The sequence below is a fragment of the Pelodiscus sinensis genome, chromosome 1 (genome assembly GCF_049634645.1).
Source record: "Pelodiscus sinensis isolate JC-2024 chromosome 1, ASM4963464v1, whole genome shotgun sequence".
Classification (NCBI taxonomy): domain Eukaryota; kingdom Metazoa; phylum Chordata; order Testudines; family Trionychidae; genus Pelodiscus; species Pelodiscus sinensis.
The window spans coordinates 294,894,928-294,914,035 of NC_134711.1; the positions used below are offsets into that span (position 1 = coordinate 294,894,928).

The 19,108-nt window shown below is 43.5% G+C and overlaps 1 protein-coding gene across 1 annotated transcript in view; it reads left to right on the forward strand.

Moving 5' to 3' along the window:
* ALG5 (ALG5 dolichyl-phosphate beta-glucosyltransferase) overlaps positions 1 to 19,108 on the forward strand; it is a 51,588-nt gene that overhangs the window by 26,793 nt on the left and 5,687 nt on the right. Inside the window, exon 8 of the mRNA XM_075919156.1 lies at positions 947 to 1,098. Coding sequence (XP_075775271.1) covers positions 947 to 1,098 — 152 coding nt within the window. The remainder of the gene's footprint in view (positions 1 to 946; positions 1,099 to 19,108) is intronic.

A 19,108-nucleotide genomic window follows, 5' to 3' on the forward strand; every position in this document is an offset into this window, starting at 1 on the left:
GGACTTTTGCCCGAACGGGAGCAGCATAGTATTTCCGCAAAAAGCACTGATTTCTTACAGTAGGAAGTCAGTGCTTTTGCGGAAATTCAAGCGGCCAGTGTAGACAACCAGCTGTGTCTGGCTACCTACGACTATTAATTTACTTAATTCAACTATAAACATAGCTTTGGGTGCCTTTGTATCTTATCTGAGTCTGTAGTCTTTGGGGCTCTCTTGAAGTATTATGCTAGCTACCTGCACAGAGCTGGCATGATGTACTAAACAAGCATACAAAAACACACACACCTGAATGTTTATCATCACTAACTGAGCAAAAGACCTGTCAGGACGCCACACCAGTAAATCCTGAATTTGCTACACTGCTGTCCTGACCTCCTACATTCTGTAGGTGTATTGTTTGTTTAAATGTGAGTTTTGGAAACAAAACTTTATAAATACATAGTTGCAATAAGGATCCCATTCTGTACTGTAACATATACCATTATATAAAGCTTCAAATGTAGGGGTGGTTGAGGCAAAATGATTTCAGCCAACTATAGTGTGTCATTAACGCCAAACCACTTTGTAGAAACCTCAGTTATCCCAAAACTTTTGGGGGGGATGTCAGAGGAGAGATTATATAGTTGGGTGTTTAGGGCATTGGCCTGGGATTTGAGAGACTCACAATCAAGTCCATGCTCTGCATGATTTTGTACAATCTGAATTGAAAACTCGACAAGGACTTAGATCTGCAGCTCATGCATCCCAGGAGAGATCCTAGTTGTGACTGTCCGATACACCTCTCCCCCACCACAGTTCTCTTTTTATTTCATGTGGAATAAACACAATTTTCTAACCTCAAAATTGTCATGAAGTAGAATTCTCATCCTGTGTTCAGACCAAATCAGAAGTTCCTGTTGCCATGTAAATGAAAACATCTGATTTCTTGGCTTTTGTTCGTTCACAGCGTTCTTACTTCCGAACTCTTCTCATGTATGGGTTCCACTTCCTAGTATGGTTCCTCTGTGTCAAGGAAATCAGGGATACACAATGTGGATTTAAACTGTTAACCAGAGAAGCTGCCTCACGGACTTTTTCAGCTCTTCATATAGAACGCTGGTAGGTACTTTCACTTAGCTTAAATTAATTTTTCTATTTTTAATTTTTATAGTAGTTGATCAAGGTTTTGAAAATATAACTCGCATAGTGAAACTGCAATAAACAATTTGTGTGTGTATCGAAACAGCTGCTCAATCATTTTTATCAGTTCTAGTAATTGTCTTTTATGTTGCTCTACATTTCTTATTGTTTGAAACTATTACGTTTGCAACACACTGAATTTTATATTAAGACTTGAGTGTATTTCTATTAACTCCAATACCTTTCATAGACATGTAGAACTGTAAGGGACTCAAGAAATCAAGTCCTGCTCATATGCTAAGGCAGGACCAAGTAAATCTTGACCATCCATGACAGGTATTCCTCTAAACAGTTCTTAAAATTCTCCAATGATGAGGATGCCATAATCTCCCGTGGAAGATTATTCTAAAGCTTCACTACTCATAGTTAGAAATTTTTTTCCCGAATATCTAGTCTGACTCTCCCTTGCTTTGAATTAACCCTATTACTGGAGCCCTGCATAGATATAAAATTTGTATCCGAATCTGCAATTATGATCCATGGATGTCAGCATCCACAGCTGTGAATGAAGATACCCCTGAGTATAAAGTGTATACCCACAAATTTGCAGGACTCTAGATACAAAATTTGTATCCGTATCTGCAAAAATGAACTACGGACATAAAGCAGATCTGCAGATTCCTCCACCTATCACTACAGTAAAACCTGTGTTATCCAGCACGCTTGGGGGTTAGGATGTTCCGGTTATCTAAAAATTCTGGTTATCTGAGGGTCCCATCAACCTAGGAAAAACCAATAGACAATACAGGCAGTCCCCGGGTTACGTACAAGATAGGGGCTGTAGGTTTGTTCTTAAGCTGAATCTGTATGTAAGTCAGAACTGGTGTCAGCCGCTGCTGAAACTGATCAGTTTCAACCGCGGCTGAATCTGGATGCCAGTTCTGACTTACATACAGATTCAACTTAAGAAACCCAGGCGTCCCCAAGTCAGCTGCTGCTGAAACTGATCAGCGGCTGATTCCAGGAAGCTTGGGGCAGAGCAACTGGGGTGCTGCTGAGTTGCTCCAGTAGCGCGGCTCCTCGGCGCTACTGGAGCAACCCAGCAGCACCCCAGCTGCTCTGCCCCAGGCATCCTGATTCAGCCGCTGCTGAAACTGAGCAGCAGCGGCTGAATCAGGATGCCTGGGGCAGAGCAGCTGGGGTGCTGCCCGGTTGTTCCGGAGCGGCGCTGCGGGACCAACACGGCAGCCCCCAGCTGCTCTACCCCGGGGTAGGCAAGAAAAGCCTGGTCTGCTGGGGGGAGGGGGAAGCACTAGCTGCACCCCTCCCCCCCCCCCAGCAGACCAGGGAGACGGGGGTGGCGGACCGCCCAAGTCCTCCACGGCTTTGCTCCATCTCCCTGGTCTGCTGACCTGGGAGACCCGGAGCAAAGCCGCAGAGCACGCGGGCAGCGGGACAGTCCAGGTGCGCCGCGGCTGTCCCACTCCTGGCATGCGCCGAGGCTTTGCTCCCCGTCTCCCTGCAGACCAGGGAGACGGAGAGCAAAGCCGCGGAGCACGCCCGCAGGGGGACAGCCGAAGCGCGCCCGGGCTGTCCCGCTGCGGGCGTGCTCCACTGCTTTGCTCTCCATCTCCCTGGTCTGCAGGGAGACGGGGATCAAAGCCTTGGAGCACGCCCTCAGCGGGACAGCCCGGGCGCGCTTCCGCTGTCCCGCTGCGGGCGTGCTCCGCGGCTTTGCTCCTGTCCCCCTGGTCTGCTGGGGGGGTCCAGCAAAGCTGCTAGACCCCCCCAGCAGACCAGGGACACCCGAGCAAAGCCGCTGCCTGGGCGGCTTTGCTTGTTTGCCCGGGAGCAAAGCCTCTCAGGCGGCGGCTTTGCTCCCGGGCAAACGAGCAAAGCCGCCCAGGCGGCGGCTTTGCTCGGGTGTCCCTGGTCTGTTGGGGGGGTCCAGCGGCTTTGCTGGACCCCCCCAGCAGACCAGGGAGACCGGGAGAAGCTTTTCTCGCCCCGGAGGACACAGGTGGCGACCTGCCGCCCGTGAGCTCCGGGGCGAGAAAAGCCCCGTTCGTAAGTGCGGATCCGACATAAGTCGGATCCGCGTAAGTCGGGGACTGCCTGTAATAGTAAAACTCAAGTTTTTAATATTGGTACTTTTGTAGTGTGAGGCAGTTGGTCTCCCATTTCTATTTTGAGTTAAAGATGATTAGTACTTCTTAAATAAAAAATTAAGCCAATCATGGTAATCCAAGCTATGCCTGCATGCTTGAAGATATGACAGTATTGTGGCTGGGGTCAATGCTGGTTAACAAAGTGTCCTGGTTAACAGAGTGCTGGATAACAAAGGTTTCACTGTACTTGTCCTGCTTTTAGGGGACATCGAGACTAGCTGACCACAGTTCTCTTCATAATAATCCTCAAATATGTGACGGACTGTTATCAGGTCCCCCCTAAGTCTCCTTTACTCAAAATTAAACATGCCAACTTTTTTCCTCCTAGGTTAGATTTTCTAAGCCTTTTCTCATTTTTGTTGTTGTCTGAACTCTAACCAGTTTGTCCGCATCTTTCCTAAAGTGCGGCACGCAGAGTTGTACACACTACTCCAGATGAGTCTTTGCCAGCAGAGAGCAGACTGGGACAGTTCCCTCTTGTATCTTACATGCGTTACTCTTGTTATAAGCCTTTGATATAAGCCTTTGATATAAGCCTTTGTTCCAACTGTCACATTGAATATGAGTCAATCTGAGATGAACAATAATGTCCATATCCTCTTCAGCAGTTCTACATACTACCCAGTGTATTCCTCATTTTGTGGTTTTGCTTTTAATTTTTCTTTTCCAAGCCTAGTACTTTGCACTTGTCTTCTTTGAATTTTATCCTGTGGATTTCAAACCAGTTCTCTAATTTGTCAAGGTCATTTGATTCTAATCCTATACTTGTAAAATCTTACCATCCCTTGCATCATGGTGTTATCTACATATTTTATAAGGATACTCTCCACTCCATTACCAAAGTCATTAATAAAAGTATTGAATAATATTTGACCCAGGGATTGACCCCTGTGTTTCCCCATTAAATACACCTTTCCAATCCAATAACAAACCATTGCTAGCTACTCTGAGTAGTCTTTCAGCCAGTCACTTACATTACATTTTCCTAGTTTTCGTATGAGAATGTCATGGAGGACTATGTCAAAACCCTTACTAAAATCAAAATAGGTCATATCTACTGCTTCCTCTGATTCACTAGGCCACTAATGTTGACAAAGGAGAAAATTAGGTTCTTTTGGCACGATTTGTTGTTGACAAATCCGTGCTGGTAATTCCTTATAACTTTATTTTCCTCTAGGTCAGGGGTGAAGAACCTAAGGTCCAGGGATTAGATATGCCCCTGGCTTGCCTGGATCTGGCCCCCGAGGCTCAGCAGTCCCCTCAGCATTAGGAAGCCTGGGCTAGCACTCCATCCTCCCCACCTCCTGCCCACCCTATTGTGGGGCTGGAGCACACAAAGTCTACTAGGCTGAGCCCCCATAGTCTCTGGTACGTGGGGAGTCTTCTCAGTTGGGAGCCACCTCAATGAAGGTTTGTTTGGTGGGGGGGAGAAGGAGAGGCTGCTTCCATTTATGTGCAGCCCCCAGGGGATTTTTCTGTGGGTTAGTGGCCACAGGCTCTGGGTGCTTACAGACTGATTATTGTGTGTCCTAAAAACATAGCAGTATTCAATTTAGCATGTTCATGTAAACTATAGCCTAAAACCAGCTAAATAATGCAGCTACACAGAAATTCTCTTCCTAAATACTTCAGAGGCATACAATATGCAAGAGGGGAGAAATGTGTTAGCCAAGTTTTAATATTTAAATACGAGTGTCTGTGATAAAGATACAAGATGGCTTTTGGGCTACACTGATGGGATTCTCAGTGGATGGTAGTGTCTGGAACCTGCAGTCTAGCCTTGCTCTGGTATTTGATATGAGAGAGATCACATAGTTAGAAACTTCCCTCACCATCCTGTGTTGCTCTCTAGCTCAACTTTACAATTCATTGCATGTTAACCAGCTAACCAACACTCCTTCAAATCTTATGAATATTTTAAAAGTACACCAAAAAATATTGTTCGAGAGAGCCTAACATGTAAAAAAAGCTTCTGGTGTACTCTGTCCATGCTGTTCTGTTTCCTAAAAGTTGGCATTAAGATGGTCCTGGTATCAAGTTGGAAAGAAGGGCAGTAAAAACCATGAATACAGTTTGAACGGTTTTAGTGCTGTCTTTCATTGTAACTTAGCACTTGAGAGTGTGAGGGAATGTCCCTATTAGAGTATCTTGATGATGACAGCTACCATGGGAATGCCTATGCTGCCGTAAAACACCTACAACTGGCCCATGTCGGCTGACTCAGGCTCACAAAACTCCGGCTGCAGGACTACAGGGTAGGCAGTCATTTTTAAAAGGGGACCACTTCATAAATTTCTGAAGTGGCCCCAGGCTGCCCTGGTAGGGGCGGAGCCAGGAGACTTTGCGTGCTCCCCTGTCCACAGACCAGGATTGGCCTAGGGTTGGGGGTATGTGAAGTCTTCCTCCCTTCTCTCCTCTTCACCCCCGGTGCCTACAAAGAGTTGCCAGCTGTTTTAAAATGGCTGGTGGTTCCTTCTAGGCACTGCAGCAGGAGGAGACCTCATGCACTCCCTCTGCCCCCAAGCCAATTAGAGTCTGTGGACTGGGGCGCACAAGAAGTCTCTTGTCCCCTGGCACGGGGAGACTTCACGCGCTGCCCTGTCCCCAGGTCTTGATTGGTCTGAGAGCAGGAGAGTGGCAGGGCAGCTGTAGGCGAGATCCACCAGCTTGGCTCCTTTGCTCACTCCTGGTGTAGACATCCAGGCTTAGTCTATACTGCAGGGTTTTTGCGCAAGAAGCCTTTTGCAGAAGAGTTCTTGCGTAGAAGCACGTCCAGACCTCAAGAGAGCATCCACGCTGCATGGATGCTCTTGCACAAGAAAGTTCTGATTGCCATTCACAGAATGGCCATGAGAGCATCTGTGCTTTTTCCGATAGGGATTTCTTGTGCAAAAACCCTTCTGGAGCGACCACACATGCCTTTTTGCACAAGAGCTATAGCAAAAAAAGGAATTACTCCTCGTGGGAAGAGGAATAACTCTACTGCAAAAGGCCCTCTGTTCTGTCGACTTACTTGCGTAAAAACCGTATAGTGTAGACATAGCCATATTGTGTAAGTTATCTAGTGCTGCCACTGAAGAAAGAGGAAATCTCAGCTGCTGGGCAGATGTATTCTCCTCTAGTCTCAAAGAGGGATTATGGCTGGACTGAGTTGTAACCTATTCTTATTCAATAGCAACAAAAACCTGTGAGAACAATGTACAGACCATTTAAAACATGTGTAACACATTTAGAGCAACATCAGAGAATGGTATATGTGGAGTGATACAAGCAGTGGAAGTGTTTGTAATGGTTCTAGAAAAACAATATTGGGGAAAAAAAGAGCTACATAGATTCATCGAAGTTAGGTCCATCAATGGCTATTAGCCAGGATGGGTACAAATAGTGTCCTTAGCCTCTGTTTCTCTGGAGATGGGTGACAGGGGAGGGATCACGTGAGGATTACCTGTTGTGTTCCGTCCCTCTGGGGCATCTGGTATTGGCCACTGTTGGCAAGACAGGATACTGGGCTGGATGGACGATTGATCTCACCCAGTATGGCCATTCTTATTGACCTCCCATGTTTCAGCAAATTCTCTGGTTCAGCACAGTCAGGCCCTAAGGGTTCTGGACTACAGAGGTTCAACCTGTATTGGATTTAAGGATTAATTTTCAGAGGTGCTGAGCTCCCACAACTCCTATTGACTTAATCTGAAATGGTAGTGCTTGGTCCTCTTGAAAATCAGTTTCTAGGTGAGTGATTTGTCCAGGGTCACAAAGGAAGACTATAGCAGACAGAAAAAACAGAACTCATAATCTTGGAGCACAAGACTCATCTGCTCTTAAGAAAAAAAGTAATTACATTTTACAGATCTATTTCTACTATTAATTCATTTGCATTAATGTTAATGAAGTTTCCATAATAAGGATAGTCCTAAAGTGGGTTCCCTCAAAATATATTCTTTTCTGGCAATCTCTTTAACTTCAAGGAGTATCTATTACTTCAGGAGGCTGACACAACAGCTGTGCGAAACCAATGAGTATAGTTGATGTCTGGTCTTTAGAAAGAAAATACAGGGGTCCTTAAAAGGAAAATGATCAGGCTTCTTTGTTTGAAATCCATCAGTTTCAAATAACTCCAGTTGCTGATAACCTCAAAATAATATGTTGTAAATAGTATCAGTTTCTTTTTAAAATGTATGAGGATTTTGAGGCTCCTCTGACTGTTTAAGGGATTTTTCAGCATAAGAGAGAAATCAGAGAGACAATTAGAACGACTACATACCACATACAGTCAAGTACACAGAATACACTAGGGGAAATAGAAAATACGACTTCACTTGACTAGGATTTTTAGGTCATGTGCAACTGTTGTAGGTGCCAAATTTTAAGGAAGAGGTGACTTTTCAATTTGGTATCCTAACCTGTTTTAGTCAGAGGTACTACTGTGAAGTTAGACTTATGCTTTAGTTTTGCTTTATGGTAATTTACTTTTAATACCATTAAGGCTTTCTGATACTTAAAGCTCCGTATCAATAATGCTTAGGGTCTTAGTGGAGAAAAGAGATACTCCATATTTTTCCATGATTCTCTGCAAATATTCCAAAGTAACAAATTTGTCTAGTTTTTTCCCTTTGATATCTAATGTAGCTTTCAATAAATTTCTCTTCTAGTTTCATTGTGTATATTTGCATCCAGTCATTGCATGTTTTATTAATAGATTTGCCCTATTTAACTATTTAGAAGCATAATTCACCCTTTAGAAACAGCATGAATTATTAAATAAACATTTTCTGCACAAAACTATGAGGCTCTGACAATCCAATAATTGAGACTCCCTTTGGATAAATCTGGGCTCTGATGCATTTGTGATGTGTAACTTGGCTGGAGCTGAGCAGCCAATCTGGCTGGGTACCATGGAGACTCCACACATCTCCTGAGACTGAGTGAAGATAAGGGGAGGGGGGCAGGGAGAAACCCAGCTTCTTGCTGCTGCCCAACAAAGTCATTGATTCCATCCCAATCGGCCTCTAGTCAATATTAGGGAGACAGTCTGTATTTATTGTGTCTCCGTAAGGTCCCTGGAAGTGGGGGAAGGGTTGTTCACTCTGCCTTAGAGCAGCAGGGGATCCTTAATGGATTTGTATACTGCTGCGGGCTGATGATCTCATTCTGAGATTGTCCATTGGGGGCTAGAGAGAAAGGATAGTCTTGATGCTGCACAGGGACTCTGGGATCTGGATTGTATTACCATCTCCTCTATAGTTTTCCTGCGAGATATGGACAGGTTACTTGGTGTCTTTTTGCCTCCTGTCCTCATCTATAAAACAAGGGAAGTACTTCTCTAGTATTAATGAATTTATCCTCGTGAAACCCTTTTGAGTTAGGGAAGGGCTCAACTACTATAGCAGTTGGAAGTAGGGGCAGTGGAGTGCTGTAGAAAAGCCAATAAATAGCCCATATCAGGGGCACGCCTGTCTTAGGACACAGATATTGGTGGTCTTACCTACTGTGCATCAGCTCTCAAATGAGAGGGTTCGTTAGGCTGTGGAGTCCTTTCATGTGAGCACGTCTACAGAATCCTCTCCAGACCTCTGCTGGGTTGATGAGATTCAGGATCATTTAGCACAATAAAGAGCTGAGTTACATAGGAAGGAAGGGACTAATACGGCCTTTTCTCCTATGTTACTAGAATATGTGATTTGACCCTTAGCCAGGTGCTAGGTAGGAGTGTCAGTGGTTAATTGGTAAGCAGGAGATGCAGCAGGCATGTTGCGGTTGGTGAGCTGCTCCAGCTGGCTGAATCCCGTTTTAAGTGGTTAAGCTGTTAAACATAACATTTAACTGCTTAACAGATTAAACACAATTTTTCATCCCTAGTTCTAAGACATTTTTATAGTGGGGGTGCCATGAACCACTGAACCAAACTGTCAGATCTGTGTATAATAAAAACCACTTGAAGCGTGGGGGTGCAGCACCATCTTCGTACTTCTAGTACCTGCTCCTAAGTCATCAGTTCCTCCCTTCGAGAGAATAAAACTCAAGCTGGCACCGGTGTCCACTTCCTTTCTTTTGCTGGGTTGTCACATCCTTAATATTAACTATAGCTTTGAATATTGATTTTTTTTAAAATACCCACTCTGCTCTTCTTTTTCAAAATGTTCTAGCCTTTCAGATGAATATTCAAGTAGGCTAAAAAGTAGGAAATAGTTAATTTATCCCATTTCTTTTGGAGTAATTATATTTTATAGCTATTTTATTATCTCAGACCTGAACTAACAGTGTTATAGTAATTTGTTTGGAAAAACATATATGATGAGTACACAATACAGTAAATCTTTTACACGTTTCAAGTTTTCCTTCCATTTTTAACACTTTTTTTTTTTTTTTTTTAATATTCTGAAAGGCTTAAGTGGCTAATCCTGCAAGGACTCTCTCAGTCAAAATCATAGAGATTAAGGCCAAAAGGGACTACCAGAACATCTACTTCAACCTTCTATATGTCACAGGCCAGCACCTAAAGTTTTAGAAAGTAATTTGAACTAAAAGAATGAATCCAATATTGTTTTAGGGTTTTTTATATGAATAATTTTTTCTCATGCATTTTTGAGCTTTGTTGCGCATTTGATCTTTTAAGTCAAGGGATATGTCATGTCAAAACTAACTTCTTAAAGCAGAACAACCTTCACTCCCAAAAGTTAGTATTTAGCATTTAACATAATTCAAAATGAATAGCTCTTTTTTTTAAATGGAAGTCTTCACTTCATTATTATCGACTTGCATGCTGGAATTGGTGCCTACAGTGAGCTATCACAGCTGAATACTTTATAAATACTTAGATGTTTGAGATTTCTAATGCAATTAGTGCTGACCAACTGTAACTGTGCATAGTGCCTTTCTAACTGTAACTTGAATTTCTGCCACATCAAACACACAAAGATGAACTGGTGAGAGAGTCCTGAGAGGAGCAGAAGTAGGAGAGAAACTACTGAACCAACATCCAGTTTTATAGTTGAAAGTGACTCCATGCTGAGCTTCTAACCTATATGGAGGAGGCCAGGTGCTCTGGCAGGCAAGGCCCTAGGAATTCCTCCCCGCAATTAAATGGAGATAACAGCCTTTGGTGCATGTAGAGAACGCAAATGCTGAATTAGCAGGGCAGCAGGAGAGTGCCGCTCTTATTTTGGAGCACTGGACCCTGTCTATGTGGCTCTTGAAAACAGAGAAGCAATTATCCAAGAGAGAACTAGATTTTATTTTAGTCTCATCAGCCTGTTAACATGCCTCACTGAAAAAGCAAGCGTTGAGAACACATTCACACTCAGTTGAGAGCCAAATATCTTTTGCTAATAATAAATGAGATAATGTAAACAGTGTAGATTCCCTGCTTTTAGATTGGACAGACTGAAAGGTTTTAAAACTTTAGTTTTTAAGTAGCTAGCAAACCACTAAAGAGGAATGAAAACAGTTTTTTCAGTGTTTCTTCACAAACACTTTTTAATTGGAGCCTTCTCTTTCTGTTTTCTCATCCCATGCCATGGAGGGCAAAGGCACATCAAAACTTCATAAGATCTGATGCTCATCATCACAAATTTCTACCATTACCGTGCTTATGAAAATCAAATCCAAATGTTAACTTGGGTAAGATCTCTTTGGGTACGTCTAAACTACATCCCTCTTTCAAAAGAGGGATGTAAATTAGACATACCAAAATTGCAGATGAAGCTGGAATTTGAATTTCCTGCACTTCATTTGCATAATTGCATCATGGCGTTCTTTCAAAAAATGAAAGAACTGGCACTATGCACAGTTATTTCAAAAGTGAAATAGACGTGGTTCTTTCGAATCGAAAAGCCTGTAAACAGGATCTTTCAGAAAAGGCTTTTCATTTCGAAAGAACCACGTCTAGACCACCGTTTCACTTTTGAAATAGCATTTTTCAAAATAACACTGTGACATGATTATGCAAATCATCCTTTCTGTTTCTGTTCTAGTTTCTCCTCCTTAATGTTAAATCTTTCAATAGTTTGAGAGCACATAATCTTACTTGACATATCTGAATTTTATTTATAAGTGCTCATAAACAGGATAGTATAATTAGAGTTGGAACACTTTAGGTGCTTAGATACTGTTGTGGTGAGGGCCATAGGCGTGGTCCTAAACTCAGTCCATTGATGTTTGTAAAGTTCTTTCAGATCGAGATAGAAGATAGTATAGCCATACAAAGCCGTACAAAGGAGTACTGTATTGGTCTTACAGCATTGTACATTATTAAACATGCATTCTATTTAGAGTTCAATTTTTTGGGATTATTTTTAGAACTGCCTTTTGGATAGTCTTTTGCATACATACCAGTCAGTACAAATGAAATGTTTTTGAAATTTTTCCAATATAGCAAAGTTTTGACGTTCATCTGAAATGAGAGCAATCTCCAAGCAAAGACTGTATACTTTGTTTTAGTTTTTTAATCTGATTAAATTACTAATCTATTTCTCAGAAATAGATGGGGCTCGTTTTTAAAATTAAAACCTAAAAGTACATTTCAAAGGATTATATTAAAGCATAATGGAGACAGTTAGGAATTACTTATATCCAAGTATAAAAAGATCTTTATATTTCTGTAACTACAATCTTAATCTAAAAGATTAACAACTTTTTTCTCTTGTTTTTCTTTTTTTAACCATCGGCCACTGAAAAAAGTTAAGCCAAGTCAGAAATATCAGCCTTTTCTGAACAAAAGGCATCTCTTAAAAGATCTTTACATCTTGGATTCCTTTTCCTGCAGGAAGAAATCAAATATACCAGCTGTTATTTGACAGATCCTGCTTCATACCAAATGCTAGTCAAATGAGGGAAATTACAAGTGTATTTTTATTCCTCTCAATGATTGACAGATGCTTTATGTATCTTTGTGATTGGTTACATTTTTATGTTCATGAGGCAACTCTCAGCTGATGAAACATTGTGTATAATTTTGCCTGAAGAGGGTGCATCATGCTGTAGTATCATCTGTGCCTTTTTAAAATTATGCTAAGCTAGTGAACATTTTAAAAAATCATTAACCTTAATGAAAAACTTAAAAAACAACAAATAGACTAGTAGCACATTAGAGACTAACAAAACATGTAGATGGTATCATTTGTTCAAACGCTTCACAGGGGTAGCTGAGTACATGTTTTCTTAGTCTTTAAGGTGCTACTAGTCTATTTGTTGTGTTTTAAGTTTTTCCTGTTACAGACTAACTCAATTACCCCTCTGAAGCTATTAACTTTCATGTGTTTCTTCAGTAAAAGCACAAACAGTGTTCTTTCAGCCAAAATATTTACTGGTAAAGCAGCACCTTCCTTTTCCACAGTTCTTGAGTCTTGCTGTATTGTTCACTTTAGTAACATAGATTTTGTCCCTTGCAGACCCAATACAAGTGAGGGAATGGGTTGGATGTGATGATTTATTTTGCCTTGTCAGCAGAGTTATTTGTAAATAAGGCCTGGCCTAAACTTAACTGTAGGTTAGGTGATTATTTTTAAAACTTAACAAGCGTCATCCCTAACCAATATCCCTATATCGGGGAGAAAACCTTGTGTAGATGCAGGCATACAAGCAAAAATTACCAGTATATATTTTCATTTGGGGAACTCTTGCTAATATCTTTCTCCTCTAGATGGGTTTATCCCTATAATTACATTGGCAAACCCTTAAAGTCCTACATTCCAGATAGCAGTATGTATATAACAAAATATCTAACTTTGTCCTGGAGAACGCTTCTTGCTGGTGATGATGCACAAGTAGGAAAAAACCTGAGCTGAAGTTCCAGAACCCAGGATGAGTTTGCAGGACCAGCTGGATAAACATATTAGAAGTTGAGCCCAGCTGGTGTGGAGATTGACACAAACTGCTTGTGCACACTTTCTAATTGTGTTCTAATGTGTGTTAGCTAAAACAATCTTAAATTGTGGCATAAGTAAAAGGAACAAATCTCTAGGGTTAAGTGCAACCAGGAACAAGTACTTGTTCTTTTGTACTACATTTTAAGGCCATGCTTGTTAGCCTGTGTTAGGACATAATTACTGGATCTTCTTAAAGAATCCGGATCTCATAAAACTCCAAGCTGATGAACCTGAGTCACAAATGACAGGTGCACTCCATTAACCTGGATGTAGATATTGCACTTCCCAACTAATACGTTTGTGACCTCCAAATCCACCTGTGTCACTTTGTTCTTGCCCAGATTTAAGCCTCAGCTAGTTCACTTGTTCATATCGTGAGTATAGAAAGACACTAGCTTCCATTGCACCATAGGAGTCTGACAATGTAAAACTGGTTATCATCAGCTTACAGAATACATTGCAGTCTGTTTCCTCACTGACTCTAATACTGCATGTGGATGCACATTGAAATGTAATCCAGCAGTATCCCATGCACAAGCCCTTTTTCTTCAGCCATTATAGGAAGAGCAGGCAGTGATTTAAAGTGAGGACGTGTTCATCATTACATGTACTGGAGAGGAAGCACTATCCCCAATTCTTGCCAGCATCAACAGTCCTTTACTTTCCTGACTACTAAAATTTACTCATAATTTTTTTAATGTTACTTCAGCAAGGTAGTGGTACCCTGGCATTGCATTAATCATTTTCTATAGGGTGGCAAAACTTATAATAGTGTATAGCTAATGATTGAATTTTACATTAGTTCAGTAGGCTTAGAAGCATTTTTAGGCCAGTTACTACAGTACAGGCAGTCCCCGACTTATGTAAGTCGGATCCGCACTTGCGAATGGAGCTTTCTCGCCCCGGAGGTCGAGGTGGCGGATTGCTGCCTGCGAGCTCCGGGGCGAGAGAGCCCCGTTCGTAAGCTGCTCCCGGTGCCCCTGGTCTGCTGGAGACCGTCTCCAGCAGACCAGGGGCACCGGGACTGAAGCCGCAGCAGCGGCAGGTTCCCGCGCTTCTGAGGCTTTGCTCTGAAAGACGGTCCTCAGCAGACCAGGGGCACCGGGACTGAAGCCACAGCCGCGGCAGGGTCCCACGCCTCTGAGACTTTGCCAGAGCAAAGCCTCAGAGACGCGGCACCCTGCTGCCGCTGCGGCTCTGCTCCCCGTGTCACTGGTCTGCTGGGGGGGGGGTGCAGCTAGTGTGCCCCCCCCCCCCCCCCAGCAGACCAGGCTTTTGTTGTGGACCCTGGGGCAGAGCAGCTGGGGCGCTGCCGATTGGTCCTGCAGCGCCGCTCTGGGCACTACTGGACCAACCCGGCAGCACCCCAGCTGCTCTGCCCCAGGTCCTGATTCAGCCGCTGCTGGTCAGTTTCAGCAATGGCTGAATCAGGACGCCTGGGGCAGAGCAGCTGGGGTGCTGCTGCTGGGTTGGTCCAGTAGCGCCAAGGAGCGAGGAGCGGTGCTACTGGAGCAACCCAGCAGCACCCCAGCTGCTCTGCCCCAGGCGTCCCCAAGTCAGCCGCTGCTGAAACTGACCAGCACTGACTACAGGAAGCCCGAGGCAGAGTTGCTCTGCCCCAGGCTTCCTGGAATCAGCTGCTGATCAGTTTCAGCAGCAGCTGACTTGGGGACGCTTGGGGTTCTTAAGTTGAATCTGTATGTAAGTCAGAACTGGCGGTCAGTTTCAGCAGCGGCTGAATCTGGACGCCAGTTCCGACTTACATACAGATTCAACTTAAGAACAAACCTACAGTCCCTATCTTGTATGTAACCCGGGGACTGCCTGTATAATTCTTTTGGACAATTAAATAATCTGTCTCTAAGATTTTAATACATGTAATGGGAATTATACATATTAGAGCAAAAGGTTTGTTTGCAACTATTCAGAGGTGAACATAACATGACTTATGTCTTTGCTTTCAAATCTAAAATGTCGGGCCAAAAAAACAAGTATTACAAATCTAGAATTTCAGTAGAAGAAACAAGTAATTATGCAGGATTAATAAATCATTCTCAGTTTGTGTGTTTTTTAAAAACAATTTTTAAAGAGCAACATCACTTGGAACAGATTCAGCACATTCAGACAAATTCATTTACTGCACTAAATGGTTTTGTGGCAGTTAATAGGCCCTATTCCCACTCTGGAGTCATCTTGATTAGAGATTATTGCAAACTTCTGGTTCCCTACCTAACCTAACTCTGCTGCCTTCTGTGCTTATTGTATTTTTTATTATTGCACAGGGTAATGTTAATAGTTTTGCTTGTGCAGTGTGGCTGAGTTACAGTTGCCATGGGAACCATTAATTTGAGTTTCCTATTTTAGTGAAATAGTAAACAGGCCGATGTGTAATCCCTTGTGTCTGACTGTGGTGGTATCTGACTGTATGTGGGTGTCTTTCTAGATTACTTCACTAGCACCTATTTTGAGGTGTATTCTTGCTGCTTCACTAATTGTAATGCATTATTTTTAGTTATGCTAGAGTGGCCAGCTTTCTACTCTCACAAAACTGAATACTCTTCCCCTGCCCCACCTCTTTGCTCCCTCTATCCCCGTTCCTCAGTCGCTCGCTCTCCAACCCTCACTCATTAATTCCGTTTCACTGGGCTGGCTCAGAGGTCTGGGGTGCATGAGGTATTGAGGTTCCAGTTGGGGTGCAGGCTCTGCAATGGGAATGGAGATGAGGGGTTCAAAATGCAGGAGAGGGCTCTAGGCGGAGGTAGTGGTTTGGAATGTGAGAAGGGGTGAAGGCTCTGGCTGGGGTACAAACTGTGGGGGGTGGAGCCTGGAAACAGAGGTTAGGGGTACAGGAGGGTGCTCCAGGCTGGGGCTCAGAGGTTCAGAGGGCAGGAGGAGGATCAGGGTTGTGGCAGGGAGTTGGGACCCAAGAGTGGGTCGGGTGCAGATTCTAGGCAGTGTTTAGAACAAGCAGCTCCTGGAAGCAGTGCATGTCCCTCCTCTCCCTTCCAAGCTCCTACAGCCAGGAATAATGGGTGGGCCGCATGAGTGGCCTTCCTTCACCTCAATGGGCCTCAGCAACCCACAGCCCACTGGGGCTCCACTTGCAGCCACCCGTCTGCCCGCCCACCTCACACCTCTGGTGCACTGGGACACCGGAACCCTGCACTTACCTACTCTTCCCCCTCCCACCACTTTTGGAATGCGCAAATCACCTGATTCATGCTTCGTCCCCCTACCTCCCAGAGCTTGAATGTCATGAACAGCTGATTAGCGGCATTCCAGCTCTGGGAGAGAGGGAGTGGAGCAGAGATGGAGCATGAATCAGGTGACTTGCAGCTCCTCCGAAAGTGCTGGGAGGGACAGGGAGGCATAGGAAGTGCAGAGCTCCAGCGCACCAGAGATGCATTGGGGAGGGGAGCAGCTGAGGGATCCACAGGCAACAGGTAGAGCCCTAGTGGGCCACATGCAGGCCGCAGGTTGCCCACCGTTATCTTACATGAAGGTATGGCTGAACCACTCTATGCACTGCCCTGTCTTCAGGCTCCACCTTTGTCACTCCCATTATATGTGGTTCCCAGCCAGTCGGAGCAATGGCATTGGAACCGGAGGAGGGACATTTTGGCTAATTCCCAGGAACTGTACAGTGCAGAGGCTAGCAGGGAACATGCCAGCCCCTGTTGCACAGTGCTGCCAACCAGATGATCAACAGCCCGTCAACAGTGCTGACGGGAGCCACTAGGATCTCTTTTCGACCAGATGTTCCAGTTTAAAACTGGACAGCTGGTAGTCCTAAATTATGCACAAGTCCTGTAGGTTTTTTCCAAAAGGAGGGTGGCTTGGAGTGGAATGGAGGAAGCAGCAAAGCTGACAATCTGCAAAGGTTTGTGTGTCTCTTGTATGCTACTAATCACCTTTCTACAAAAGCCTCTGTCAAAATAACATAGAGATTAGAGGAAAGATTCAGAGTTTGCCGTGCAGGGGATTGGAAACCACAGCTGCTTTAAGACATCTTTGCACCCTCTTAATCCTGGACTGTTATGGGGGCTGGAAAGGCACTCAGCATAATTTATACCAGTGTTTCTCAATGGGGGTTTTTTTGTTTGTTTGGGTTTTTTTTTTGTTTTTTTTTATAAAGTACCCCTTTTTCAAAAAAAATGTTAAGTACCCTCAGTATCTACAGTTTTCAGACAAACAAATTTTTTTCTACTATTACAAGACATTTGTTTAAACAACTTAATCGTAGCTGGGTGGTTGATGAAATTTTGGGGTGTAAAAAGTACAAAAATAATAAAGCGCTGTAAAACTTAAAACAAAAATTACGTTTTCTCCAAATTTCAGTTGTGTTGATGTACCCCCCAGACTTCTCTCGAGTACTTCTCAGGGTACTTGTATCACTGATTGAGACTGATTTATACAATCCCTTTAAATAACAGTAGCTACCCCAGGCTGTCCTATGGGTTAACTTTCAGCACTGCCTGGAATTCCCTGGTGTTGTCTGATGCAGCTCCTTCCACTTCCAGTGTGCCACCTGCACAGGGACACTTAAGGACGTCATGGGAGGGCAGCATTATAGTTGCATTCCTCATTCTTGCACTGGGGAATCCTCCCCATGCCAAATATGGGATTTATGCACCCCTTTATGCCTCTCTGGCCAACACTTTTATGCAACATAAAAGGTCTAAAGCAGAGGCAAGGATTAGGGTTAGGGACAGGGCAAAAGCAAGGTGGATATTTAAAAAAAAATTAAAAACAAGATTTTTTTTTTTAAATCTTAAATTCTTTAATTTCCTCCAAAGAGTCTGTAAAAGAAAGGTAGTCAGCAGCAGTGGGGAGTGTGCTAATTGATTGACTTGCATTGCTTAACTTTAAAATCTAGTTGAGGCTTTGTAAAGCTAATTTCAAAGTGTGCGCTATGGCAAATTCAGATAGAAATTTACATCAAACTAAATTATAAATGCTTGTATGTATACTTTCTTTGAATGCCAGCTCTGTAAGGGTTTTTTAATTATTTACATTTTGCAGAATTTCAATAAACTATATTTTATATTTTGCCAAGGCTCTGATCCTTCTAACTCTTAAACTATTATGTAACTGTCTATCTCAGCGGTGGGCAAAATATGGCCTGGGGGACAAATCCATACATTTGGAACTGGCCCACCATGACTCTTCAGGCCAGCCTATGGGAGTGCTCAGGCAAGCTACCTGCCTGTCGCAACTCCACATTCAGATCAAAATGGCCAGCTGCTGGGGCAAATGTATCTCTGTATGTCTCTTGGAGGGAGAAGGGCAACAGATCTCTTTGTGTTGCCTCTACCACTATCATCACAGCTCCTTGGCTAGAGCCTGAATCTGACACTCCCTCCTGCATCTCAGTCACCTCCCCCAGGCCACAACCTCTTCTTGCACCCAAATCCCCTCCCAATCCCTGCACCACCACCTGCAACTTAATCCCCTTCCTGGAGCTCCCTCCCTCCCACTCAAACTCTGTCCCACACCCCCTCCATTAACATAGTAGAAAAGAGCGACCAGTGACCACTCACCAAATTCTTGGAGTGACCCCCCTGTGAAAATTATTGCCCACCTTGGTCACCTGAGTGATCAGATTGACTTCAGTGGGACTGCTTGCGCTTAAAATTAAGCATGTGCATACGTGTTTGCAGCATCACAAATAACATTTAATTTTATTGCACATTTCTTTGGGTACATCTACACTGCAAGCTTATTTTTGGAAAAAGTTATTCTGGAGGATATATTCTGGAATAGTTTATTTAAAAATAGAGCATCCACACTAAAGGGAAGCCTCAAAATTAATCTGAGGCAGGCTCCCCTAATGTGGACACACTACAACAATTTAGAACCCCAGGAGGCAGTGGAGAAGAATAACTTAAGACTACATGGCTCTGTCGACGGAGTCATGTAGATTTGTTTACTCGGCAAAGGGAAATGAAGCGGCGA